Source organism: Jaculus jaculus, chromosome 12 (genome assembly GCF_020740685.1).
Source record: "Jaculus jaculus isolate mJacJac1 chromosome 12, mJacJac1.mat.Y.cur, whole genome shotgun sequence".
In the NCBI taxonomy this organism is placed as follows: Eukaryota; Metazoa; Chordata; class Mammalia; order Rodentia; family Dipodidae; genus Jaculus; species Jaculus jaculus.
Window position 1 is genome coordinate 26,631,758 of NC_059113.1, and position 13,671 is coordinate 26,645,428.

Here is a 13,671-nt window from a genome sequence, read left to right on the forward strand (position 1 = left end):
TTCAGAGCTGACTTGGAATTCACTATGTAGTCTCAGAGCGGCCTTGAACTCACGTTTATCCTCCTCCCTCTGCCTCTCAAGTGCTGGGATTAAAGGTGTGAGCCACCACGCCTAGCCTTAAAGCCTTGCATTTTGTTCAAACACTCTTCTGCTGGCAAGGCTCTCAGAGGAGTGGACGTATGCGACTTCTTCTCTGTCATCACTAGGGAAGGGGCTGAGCTGCCCAGAGACTTGATGTCTCCACAAGGAGCCTTCTTCTAGAAATATCTTTTTGTTGAAACAGAAAAATGTACTCATGTGACATTTACTTCCTTTCCCACTTTCTAATAATAGTTAACAAAGAGCTTAGGAATGACTAGAAGATCCAACTACTGGTTCATAAATTCACAGGAGTTCAGTGCCACAAGATCCTTGGGTACCTCATCCCCCATGATCCTCCCTGACTGAACCATGGAGGGGCGACTGAGCTCATAATCCCACTGCAAGGCAAAGTGTAATTTAAGAAGCAAGCAAAGAAAAGAGACACACACTGAAAGACCACTGTCACACGCACTGCCAGGCACTCTCACACGCCCTAACTGAAGCTCCACATTCCCGTTTCACAGATGTAGCAGATGAGGCCACTAGGCCAAAGTAACAGAGGTGGCAAATACTCAAGCCAGTGTTCAAGTCCAGACCTTCTGGATTTACAAAGCCTTCGTGACACTTTCCTTCATCACAGGCCACCTCCCCTGAGACAGTATCTGAGAGTCAATCGTCAATGAAAGGTAAATACAAAAGCAGGACAGGCAAGGTTACCCAAAGCGAAGCCCTACGTAGTTGCCCAAGCGAGGTGGGGCAGGAACTAGTCCAACCGGCTCTCAGATGCCAAACTCCGGAAGACCAGGGGTGAGAGGATGAGAAGGGACAAGGAAAAGAGAGGTGCCGGGACCTCTCTACCTGCCCTTGCATCTGCTGGGGAGCCCAAATGGCAGTAAGGGGGGCATCAGTTCCAGCTTGCTGGCTGTCAGTGGGAGAAGAGAGGAGTGCAGATGGCAATCCCGTTGCTAGGGTATGTGCCCACATGGCTGCCTGTGAACTGAAACCAAGCTCACTGTGCCAAAGCCAAGACCATGCAGGTTCGCAGAAGAGCACCTATGCAGGAGAAGAAGAAGGTGTTCTGCTGCACACTCCACACATGAACACGACCACAGGTGTCAGGGAGCAGCGGGAGGAACACAGCCAAGCTCCCCTTGGGCACTACCTGCCCCGGGAGGGCTTTACCTGGCTGTGGAGCCCGACAGGCTGCCTGTCACAAAGTTGAGGATCACGAGATGCCCGTGGCTATTCTCACCATCTCCCAGTTCAAAATACCCACTTTAATCTTGTTCCTCACGAGCAGTCACTGCCATAGATTGCTATGTATTCTGACATAGTCAGTGCCTGCTTAGATAGGATGACCCTCCTCCATGTAAATCTGTTAGCTACCCACGTCCTTTACTTCCTTCTCTGAACCTGTTCACATGCCTGGGCACCATGTGTGAGTCTATCAGTCACTTGAGTGGTTCTAAGGCCTTAAATTTAATATGCCAACTCATCTCTTTCTCTAACGCAGCCTCTTCAAATTTGTCTCAAACTCAATGTCATTTCCTTCTTGCCCCCTCATTAACTGCCCTCCCAACTTCCCCATGGGTCAGTAGCCCCCACCTCCCCTTCTTAATCAGGTGTGAAACGTTTTTATTATAAATACTCAAATTTTTATGTATACGGATAGGTACATTAATCGTTCCTGAAAAATCTGTGACTTCAAGTGACTATAAAATTACTATGATATATGTTGTTTAAAACTGCCTTGGGGGCTAAGAAGGACGGCCAAGTGGGTAAAGCACTGCCAACCAACTCTGAGGACCTACGTTCAGATTCCCAGACCCCATGTAAAAAGCCCAGAGCTGTGGCAAGAAACAGGAAAATTTCTGAGAAGCTCACTAACAGAACAGTAAACCACCAGCTCAGACACTGCCTCAAACCAAGGAGGAAGGCGAGGACTAACCCAAAAGTTGTCCGCTGGCCTCCACACATATGCCATGAAACACATACGCCCCACTATATCAGCTAACTCATAAATAAAACAGTAAAGAATAAATAACTGATTTGAAGTGGCATGCCATTATTCTATTATGAAAAGGTTACTTTTTTTTTTTTGGTTTTTGAGATAGGGTCTCACTCTAGCCCAGGCTGACCTGGATTTCACTATGTAGTCTCAGGCTGGCCTCAAAATCATGGCAATCCTCCTACCTCTGCCTCCCTAGTGCTGGGATTAAAGGCATGCGCCATCACGCACAGCCAAGGTTAATTTTTATCTAGTATATCATCTTCTGTTCAGAGTGAACTAATATTTATTAAGTGCCTCCTATTTTCCAGGTCTAAAAACATATTTGTTACCATACAGAAGCCTCAAACCATCCTTTAAGATAGGTAGGTAATAGTGTTTCAAGCTTGCTCAGAACAGCACTAAAACATGCTAATTATACTGATAGCAGTGTTCACAGAATACACGCTCACTTTTCACATTTGTGTCATTAACAGTCTTTGCTGTCACATTTCCTTATTTTTACATGTGCAGATAGAAACAGTATGTCCACCTGTATCACTGTCACTTCTCTTTCCTAAAAGAAACACTGACTCCCCAAGGTCACCATCACCACTTGTCTGTAATTTCTTGCTTATAAATTTGAATTAATTATGCACAAGTAGGAATGCATAATAATAATAAGTCGCACTTTTTATAATTTATATATAATTTTATAATATATAATTTATAATATATAATGTAATATTATATAATTATATAATATTATAATTATATAATATATAATATAATTATATAATATATATTATATAATATATAAAATATATATTATATAGTATATATAATATACAATATTATAATATATGTATGTTATATTATATATATGTATATTATATTATATATAATATATGTATATTATATATAATATGTATATATGTATATATAATATAATATAATATATGATATGATATGATATGATATATATTATATACTATATATATATAATATATATATATATTATATATATTATAATATTATATATATAATATATATAATATTATAATATATGTATATCATATATAATATATATAAAATAATAATATATAGACTAATATATAATTTATAAATAATTTTATAATTTACATATAATTAAAAGCTTAAAAGCTGTGCCTAGGGCTGGAGAGATGGCATAGTAGTTAAGGTGCTTGCCTGCAAAGCCTAAGAACACGTGTTCAATCTCCAGGTCCCACATGGCCAGACGCAGTGATGCAAGCACGCAATGTCGCACATGCACACAAGGGGGCACATGTGTCTGGAGTTTCTTCACAGCAGCTAAAAGGCCTTGGCATGCCCATTCTCTCTCTCTCGCTCTCTCTGCCTCTTTCTCTCTCTCTCAAAAATAAAATAATAAAAAAGAGCTGTGTCTAGTAAACAACAAATACCAATCGTGACTTCTAAAATATATAAATTCAAAGTTTTGGGCTTATAAATATAACTTTATATCAGGCTGGAGAGGAAGCTCAAGGGTACTGCGCTTGCTTAACATGCACACAGCTTTGGGATTAATCCCCTAGAACGACAAAATATATACACCTTTCTAAATACAGGATATTATGAAGCTCATGTGCATCATGACAGTCAGCTATGCACAAGGTAGGTACCACACTTCTATAACTGTAGCTCACCCCTGCATCCATCACCAGGCCTGCCATTGTCTCTCTTCATGCAGCCTGCAAGCTTGCTCCTCCTCAGCTCCCACCGCCTTGCGCCCTCCTCCCAAACACAGCAGGAAGCTGTGTGATGAAATCCTAGCTGTCACCTCCAGCTCTCCCTGTCCGCTCTGCTGTCAGTTCCACAACAAACTTTCTTGACAAACAGCATCTCAGTGGCACTCAGAGCTCATCAATGCACCTTCACAGTCATCAGTTTAACAACCACACTAATTATATCCCAGACAGAGAGTTTCATGTTATTATCACATGTTGCATATGAAGGTAGGAGCTCCAAAGAAGATATCTCCTTCATTATTGTGTTCATCATACTGCCCAGCTCACCAGGTATAAATAATGACAATGAGCTCCAAAGCAAAATGCTACTTGCAGCCCATCTTCCGAACCCACAGGACCCTGCTGTAGCTTAAAGTCACAATTTCAATAAGGAGAAACTGGCATGATCTTGTATACAATTAATATTTTTATTTATTTATTTGAGAGAGCAAAAAAGGCAGATAGAGAGAATGGGTGTGCCAGGGCCTCTAGCCACTGCAAAAGAACTCCAGATGCATATGCCACTTTGTGCATTTTGCTTTCATGGGTACTGGGGAATCGAACCTGCATCCTTTGGCTTTACCAGCAAGCACCTTAACTGTTAAGCCATCTCTCCAGCCCTAAAAAAAATTTTATTGCCAGGTGTGGTGGCACACACCTTTAATACCAGCACTCTGGAGGCAAAGGTAGGAGGATCTTATGAGGTCGAGGACACCCTGAGACTACATTGTGAATTCCATGTCATCCTGGACCAGAGTGAAACCTTACCTCAAAAAAAACTAAAAACAAAAAAATTATTTGCATGCATGTATATGTGTATGTGAATGCTAATGCATGCACCATTTTGTGTCACACTTTACATGGGTGCTGGGGTATCAAACATATGGTAGAAGCCTTTAACCACTGAGCAATCTTTTCAGTCCCTATGCATCTTTTTTTGTGGGTTTTCTTGAGGTAGAGTCACTCTACCTCACTCTAGCTCAGGTTGACCTGGAACTCATTTTGTAGCCCCAGGCTGTCCTCAAATTCATTGAGATCCTCCTATCTCAGCCTCCTGATTGCTGAGATTAAAGGAGTGCACCACCACACCCACCTCCTATGCATTCTTATTCTAACAAAATAAACAAAAGTATAATAATATTCTGCTTAACCTTTACAATCTTATATTGACATGAGCAGCTAATATATCAACTATAGAAAGTCCATATTTTTTTTTCTTTTGTTTTTTTTTTTTGAGGTAGGGTCTCACTCTAGCACAGCTGCCCTGGAATTTACTCTGTATCCTCAGGGTGGCCTCAAACTCACAGCGATTCTCCTACCTCTTCCTCCCAAGTGCTGGGATTAAAAGCGTGTGCCACCACACCCGGAAGAAAGTCCGTAATTTTTAAAAACACGTGAACAAAAAATATTAATGAATAACACATAGGACTAACACGCAAGGCTGTTCTGTGACCTCCACACATGTGCCATGGCATGAGCATGCCCACACATGCACACGCGCGCGCGCGCGCGCACACACACACACACACACACACACACACACACACACAGACTTTTAAAAAGACTTTTCCGAAACCATTGCTGAAGATCTAAAAGTTATGATGATACGTCTCTGTGCAGAAAATACCGTGGACAGGCACAAAAGAAAGCAGCACTGCTGGCTGCCCTGCCGAGAGGCTGAGAGCTGGAAGACAGGTGAAAGAGGCAGAAATTGTCATGGCATCCTCTTTCTCCACACTGAGTTGTGTGCTGCGCACACAGGTTGCCCATTTTTAAATGCAAGCCATTTCCTGTTTCTTGGCATTTGGACAGCTTGAAGCCAATAGTGCAAAATCCTTTTATGTGCTGATGGATTCCAGCCAAGTGCCACCAATATAAAAGCATAAATATTTTAAAAATGCCAGTTTTCACTCAGCTACTAAGACAATACTGTCCATAATAAATTATATACTAGTAGATTCTCCTCTTACACTGCGTATTCTTTTCCACTAAAATGTTTCAAACATCCCTCTCATTGTGAACCCTGCTAATGCTCTCTGTTAATGGAAAAAGGGCCTGCCTTCAGATTTTTGTTTTTCAAACTGAACAAAGGCCTTTGAAGTCTTGGATTCACCAGAAGAGATATACAATCTCAGGAAACATCATGATGGTTCATAATTCACACTGTGGCCTGTGAAAGGAAATGTACTTGAGTAATTTTTGGGGAAAGAGGAAAACATATGTGTTACAGAGTAAATCCAACAAGTCCAACCATCTAAAGCCATGCTGTTTCCATGATTGTTGCTCTTGTTCAGTGCCATATAATTTATCTTACAATCACCCAGCTGTGCAGGCACTGCAGGGGTTAAACATCAGCATTGCTGCGCAACTAAACACAGATCACTATTTGCAGACTACTGTGACGTAGAGCACTGATTGGCCGTTTCATCTCCTTTACATACCAGCATTCAACTGGAATATGATTGCTAGACATCAGAAGTGTAGCTCAATGGTAGAATATTTGCCTAATGCATGCCAAGTCCTGGTTTTTATCATTAGCACTGCAAACACACACACACACATGTTAGTGTCATATCATAGTACTGATTAATTTTGTTTTCTTGAGACAGTGTCCCATGTAGGCTATGCTGGCCTTAAACTCACTATATAGCCAAGATGACCTTAAACTCATGACCCTCCTGTATCCTACTATCAAGTGCTGAGATTATAAGCCTATACCATCACACTCTGTTACACAATGTTGGGGACTGAATCCAGAGTTTCATGTGTGCTAGGCAAGCACTCTACCAAGTAAGCTACAAGTAAGCTATTTTAAGAAAATCTAGGCAATGTTCGTTTCTATTCAAGAATCATTGGGTGGGTGTGGTGGTGTGAGTAATCCCAGTACTTGTGAGGTGGATTCAGGAGGATCAGGAGAGAAGTTCAAAATCATCAACAATTACATGAATTTGAGGACAGCCTGTGCTGTGTGAGACCCTGTATCAAAAATGGGGTAGAGAGCTGGAGAGATGGCTTAGCTGTTAAGTGCTTGCCTGTGCAGCCTAAGGACCCCGGTTCGAGGCTCGATTCCCCAGGACCCACATTAGCCAGATGCACAAGGGGGTGCACATGACTGGAGTTCGTTTGCAGAGGCTGGAGGCCCTGGCCCGCCCATTCTCTCTCTCTCTCTCTCTCTCTCTGTCTCTGCCTCTTTCACTGTCTGTTGCTCTCAAATAAATAAATAAAAATGAACCAAAAAAAATTTTTTTTAATGGGGTAGAGAAGGAAAGGAAGAGAAGGAGAAAAAAAGAGGAGAGGAAAAGTGGGAAGGAGAGAAGAGGTAAGAGGAAGAAAGAGGAGGGGAGGGAAGAGGACAGGACCATGGGCTGCTGGAAGCCATTTTGACCACAGCTTCAGAGCCACCCGTTCATGAGCACAGATGCATGCAATGTGATGACTCTGAGGCCTATCCCAGAGCTCCCAGGGGCTCAGCCCAAACCCTCCCTGTTAACTTCACACACATGCACGCACAGGAACTAGTGCCACCTTCCCCATGAAGTAAAGCCCACAACTCTCCCTCCTCCACTTCTGTGCATCCATCTATCTCCCCACCTGCCTTGCCCACTGGGGTGGCCTCATCACCTTGCCCAGTGTCTTATAAATTAGGCAGGTTTAGCCAATACGTCTGAGGTAATGCTGCTAAGCTCCAGGACAGAAAGGACTTCCCTATGGCCCCAGTCAGCTGAGAGGAGCCCAGACAGTAGCTCTGCTTCCTTGTCTTCCAGGCCTGTGACTTTCCATGGAAAATTCCACCTCTGGACTGTCTTGTCATAATGAGTCAGGTTAGCAGAGCTACACAGTCTTAAGTGTGCAACATTTCCCCACCCGAACCTGAAGCTTCCTTATGGCAAAGACCTTGCTAAATTCACCTTCCACAGCATCTTCAGGACCCTGCATATCGATGAGCCAATGATCGAAGCAGGAAGGAGGTGGACAGCGGTGAGCCCCAGCTCCACACCAGGGCTGTATGCACTACCTGAGCTAAGGTGAACAAAAAGATCCTAGCCCCAAGGGCTCAGGATCTGTGAGAGGATTTAAAGAGATAATACAAGCAAAACACTTCACACAATGCCTGCTATACGGTGAGCACTCATCCATCAGAAGTTGCAGTCAGTGGCATCAGCAGTGGACACAGTGCTGGTGGAGACAGGCTCAGCAAGCACCAACTACCGGGAGAGTCAAACATGGGAAAATCCCCTGTTCGGGCTGGAGAGATGGCTCAGCAGTTAAGGCGCTTGCCTGTGAAGCCTAAGGACCCATGTTCTACTCTCCAGATCCCATGTTAGTCAGACTCACAAAGGTGAGGCAAGCATAAGGCTGCACATGCTCACTATGTGGCACAAGTGTCTGGAGTTCAATTGCAGTGCATGAGGCCCTGGTGCACAGTTTTCTCTCTCTCTCTCTCTCTCTCTCTCTCTCTCTCATGCGTGTGTGTGTGCATGCACATGCACACATGCATGTTCTCTTTAAAACAAAGAATAAACTTTTAAAAAGTTTAAAAAAAGAAAATCTCCTGTTCATTATTGCCTGTTAAACAACTATGGTACCATACCAAGAGTCTTTTTTTTTTTTTCCCTAGAAAAAAGTAAGATGTCCAATAACTAAAAACAGTCCTCAAAATGCCTCTCCAAAGAGACAGACCAAAATCCCCAGGGGATCCCAGTCTGAAGTTTCCACTGGGTTTTGGTTCTGTCCCTAGAACCAAAAGAGCAATATTAACCTCTCAGCACTTCTTAAGGACCCACCGCTGACCATTCATACAGTGAGCATGGATTCATCCAATATCAGACACTGTAGCTCAATGCCAGCAGAGCTGTCATCTGGAACCTCCCAGGCTGTGTCTTCCACCTCCTTTTTTTGTTTAGAGACTTTACCTTTAGAGGGTTTCCTTCCTTCTAAGCCACCTCAAGACAGCTGTCTCATTCCAGCAGTAATGGCGGGGGCAGGGGCATCAGACTGGTAGGCTGAGGCGCTCTACCACTGTCGCACTCTGTAGCGCGGGTCAGATGTCCCCCCCTCCGCATCAGAGTGGACATAGGAACGCCTAACCATCCGACTTACGGTCAGGGAGAAATGAGAGTCCACTGAATTGTATTTGGCACTCTAATAACTATCCACAAATACCATTTTAGCTTACCAAACACCTATTCTCAACTCAAGAGAGGCTTCTTGACTGTTAATATGACAAAGAATTAACACAACTGAAGAAGTAAAATGTTCTGAACTGTCACTATGTCACAAGGCCCTTCCTGTTTAGGCGAATGCCAAAGCAACTGCACTCTATTGCCTAGGAAGATGTGAAGAGCTCCCAGCATTAGCTCACAAGTTCACCTTGGCAACTCCCATGGAAAGAGCACTGAGAGCCTCCCTGGCAGGGAGGGGAGGAGGCCTCCCAGGGCAGGTGGGAATTGGTGCAGAGGTGGTCCGTGAGCCAGGAAGGCAGTCAGGTATGGCATCAAGGCCAAGTGACAATCACATTCAGAAGGTTTGACCCATGAGGAACATTCAAGACCCAAGATGGGAGCCAGGTGTGGTGGCACACACCTTTAATCCCAGCACTGGGGAGACAGTGGTAGGAGGATCACTGTGAGTTCAAGCCAGCCTGATATTACATAGTGAATTCCAGGTCAGCCTGGGCTAGAGCAAAACCCTACCTTGAAAAGCCAAAAAAAAAAAAAAAAAAAAAAAAATCCAAGATGGGGACACTATGGTCATGGCCAATCTGTCACTGACAGTGTGACTCACTGTGGCCCAGGGTATGAATGAAAGTCTAACTTTTAGGAGAGGAAGCTGGAAGAGGCTTGGTTGTACTCCCTGAGCAAGTAAGTCTGAGCTCAGGACAGTCCAAATAGTGAAGCCAGTAACCAGGACAAAGCCCCATTCAGACGATTTGAGCTCTCCATAGCAGGCCTGTAGGAGAAGGAAAGGAAATGGGTCCCAGACTCCTGAGCCCCACAGAGCTCCTGTTGTATCAGAAGCCAATGAAGACACACTTCAAAGCCCCTTCAAAGTGCAGGAGAAGAACCTTAAATCCCGCATTTTACCACAATGGACCCTGCTGGCCACACATGGGGCAGCTGTGCAGAGCAAAGACAGGGAAATGGAACCAGGACCGCAAAAAGGCAGGAGGCAGGTGGAGGGTGCAACCGTTTCTGTTTGCAGAGTCCAGTCCAAATGGTCAGCACCTCAGATGAAAGCATGCAACAGAGCCAGGCATGGTGGCACATACCTTTAATCTCAGCCCTTGGGAGGCAGAGGTAGGAGGACTGCTGAGAGTTCAAGGCCACTCTGAGACTACATAGTTAATTCCAGGTCAGCCTGGACCAGCGTGAGACCCTACCCTGAAAAAACAAAAAATAGTATGCAACAGCCTTATGGGGAACATGAGGCACAGCTATACCAAGGGCTAAGTCCTTCCTGGAGTAGGCAATCTGCAACAGTCGACTTTCTGCACCTATAGGGTTTTTACTTAGCACTAAAATCCAAAAGGCATCCTGCAAAGGCTGCTAAAGGATTGGTCCCTGGACAATGACTTCAAGATTCACATACGTCACATTTTTTTTTTTTTTTGAGGTAGGGTCTCACTCTAGCCAAAGCTGACCTAGAATTCACTATGTAGTCTCAGGGTGGCCTCGAACTCATGACAATTTCCTCCTACCTCTGCCTCCTGAGTGCTGGGATTAAAGGCATGTGCCACTATGGCCAGCTATATACATAGGTAGGTAGGTAGGTAGGTAGGTAGGTAGGTAGGCAGGCAGATAGATAGATAGACAGACAGACATATACATATATTTTTTTAAGATTTTTATTTATGTGTGTGTGATACAGAAAAAGAGAGGGAGGGGAATGAGAACCAGAACCAGGGCGTCTTGCCACTGCGAACAAACTCCAGACATATGCATTGGTGCCTCAGGCCAACAGGTTTTACAAGCAAGTACCTTTGACTGCTGGACCATCTTTCCATCCCCACGTGTCTCACATCTCAAAGCACATGCCCACCACTGAACATAGAATTTCCTCTTCCTAACTAAGCCTTTATATTTTGTGTGTGTGTTTTAAGGTAGGGTCTTGCTGTAGCCTAGGCTGACCCAGAATTCACTCTAGTCTCAGACTGGCCTCAAACTCACACCTCTGCCTCCCAAGTGCTGGGATTAAAGGCATGAGCCCAGCTGTTCCTAAGCCTTCCATCAGAGCCAAATCACAGCCCCGAGTTCCATGACTTCCTGAGGCAGGAAGCCACAGAAGTCCAACACCACCCAGCTCAAGGAACCAGGTCACATTCTCTGCTGGGGAGGGGCCCCAGACTGGACGAGCAGGAGCAGCCACCGGCCCACAGCCCTGAGAGGAGAGAAGGCAAGTCATCCCGGGAACCTGGGCCGAGCTGGAGCCTCCGCCTGACTTTCCCAAGAGTTAAATTCCTGTGCACGAGGCAGGAGAGAACATACCAGATCTGGGGGGCAGGAGCGCACCATCTCCTCCATTATGCTGGGATTCATCCACATTCTCACATAATTCATATTCTCTCTCTTTCCTTCATCCCTCACTTCTTCTCCCCCTCTCTCCCCTCCCTGGGGATCTTGCACCCGCTAAGCACACATCACTAAGCTACACCCCTCAGCTCTTGAGAATGAGAAGGTTCTCATCGCGGGTTGGTGGGTGTTTGTTGGAGGGTATTTTTGTTTTTCACTGACCAGCAGGTTCAGTTGGCACCTGACATGGAGTCCTCGAGTCTAACCCAGCCCCTGCATTCCTGGCAGCTGTGATGGTGGGCAGCTGCCCGCCAGCCTCTCACCTGGGGGTTGTCCATATACCAGAGAAGGCAGTTGGCCTGTGTGTCCAGAATAAAGTACCTCCGCAGAAACTTGCCGCTGTTCTCATTCTCCTCGATGTCCAGAAACCCACAGATCCGGTTCTGCCGATCCACATAAGGCATTCCTGGGTCTGCTCACATCACCCTGTGTGGCGGGAGGGAGAGGCTGGTGAGGAGGGCAAAGCAGGCTGTGTCTCGGGACCTGGAGGAACCTCACCTGTTCCTGGCTTGACTCACCTCTGTGACATGCTGGGCTGGGACTCGCTGCCATCAGCTTTCTTTCCCAGGGTACCCAATGTCCACCCCACCAGGTTCTGGAGCCCTCTCCCACCAACTTTGTGAGCAGTCAAAATCCATTAGTGTGAACTCCACTAACTTTCCTGAGACTCTACTGTGTGTGAATCATAGCATCCAGCCCTCTACATTCCCGTAGGATAAATCCTGGGGTGTGTGTGTGTGTGTGTGTGTGTGTGTGTGTGTGTGTGTGTGTATGATCATGTGTAGCTGGGGCCAAGGCCAGGGACTTGCGTCCTAAGTGTATGCTGTCCTACTCAGCTAAACCCCAACCACTTCTCTGACAGGCTGACTTTAAGTCAAGGGTCTCAGTTTAAATTCTAATTCTGTGCATCTATTGTGTGGCAAGTAATTATTTCTAAATCTCTATGCACCTCAGTTTCTGTGTCCATAAAATAAGGAAAATCATAGTGCTATCCCTCCTAAGAGGTTGATGGTGAATTGTCCGTGAGGCATACGGTGAGCACTTTATAAACTGTGTCATTATTCTGCACAAACACCATGGGAGGTGGTGGCAACTCATTGCACACATGAAGAAATGATCTCAGGAAAAACTAATGCTCCAGGTTGAATACCTGAATGCAACTCTGCCAAAAATTCAGTCAGAAAGGTGGGCTTTTTCCTCCCCGGCAACTTGAAAAGGGGAACAGAAGCAAGTCATTATATGCTGAGATCCTAACCTCCAGGACTTCAAAGCGAGCATGTATTTGGAGATAAGGCCCTTTGTGTGGCTACAGGCTCCCATTTTATAGCTCAGGCTGGCCTTAAACTCTTGAGTCTCCTGGTCTGCCTTCCAAGTGCTGAGATTAAAGTATGTGCAGCCACACCCAACTACAGATAAAGTCCTTAAAGAGGTAATTAATGCAACATCATTAGACTAGTTCCTGGTCCATTACAGCATCTCTTTGTAAAAAGATAAATGTGGGGCTGGAGAGATGGCTTAGCGGGTAAGCGCTTGCCTGTAAAGCCTAAGGACCCCGGTTCGAGGCTTGGTTCCCCAGGACCCACATTAGCCAGATGCACAAGGGGGCGCACACATCTGGAGTTTGTTTGCAGTGGCTGGAAGTCCTGGCGCGCCCGTTCTCAATCTCTCTCTCTCTCAAATAAATAAATAAAAAATGAACAAAAACAAATAAAAAAAAAAGATAAATGTGGATGCCAATGGCTTCAGAAGGAGAACCATGTTGAGACCCAGAGGGAAGACTGCCATCTCCAGGATGAGGAGAGGTCTCCATCATGGATATTTGTCCTCTGGGATGTGGGGGAAAAAAAAGTTTCTATTGTTTAAACCCCAAAGTGTGTGGTACTTTGTCATGACAACCTAAGCTGACTCCTACAGCTACCCAGATGGCCTCAGGTTGGGTTCTGCAGATCCATGAAAGGCATCCCTGGGCTCTGCTCCCATCATCCTGCGGGGTAGGAGGGAGGGGCTGGTGAGAAGGACAAAGGGGAAGTAGGCTCTGTCTCAGGCCCTGAGAGAGACACCTGCTCCTGGCTTGACTCACTTCTCTGACATGCTGAGAAAGAATACCAAGTGGCAAAATAAAGTCCCAAGCCCTGAGTACTTTTCCTAACTCCGGAAACGGGTATGTGAGGCAAGTTCACACGTCCAGGCTGCAGCCCTCGCACCTCTCTAAAGGGACGACCGAAAGGTGGGAGGCCTCATGCCCACCGCACACACCCACCCAGGGCAG

At 45.3% G+C, this 13,671-nt stretch overlaps 1 protein-coding gene across 4 annotated transcripts in view; it reads right to left on the minus strand.

Annotated features, from left to right (window-relative positions):
* The window catches only part of Plekha2 (pleckstrin homology domain containing A2), a 63,261-nt gene that overhangs the window by 36,799 nt on the left and 12,791 nt on the right, over positions 1-13,671 (minus strand). For all 4 annotated transcript variants that reach the window (XM_045130733.1, XM_045130732.1, XM_045130731.1 and 1 more), the window contains exon 2: positions 11,666-11,828. In XM_045130733.1, coding sequence (XP_044986668.1) covers positions 11,666-11,806 — 141 coding nt within the window. In that variant the 5' untranslated portion in view covers positions 11,807-11,828. The remainder of the gene's footprint in view (positions 1-11,665; positions 11,829-13,671) is intronic.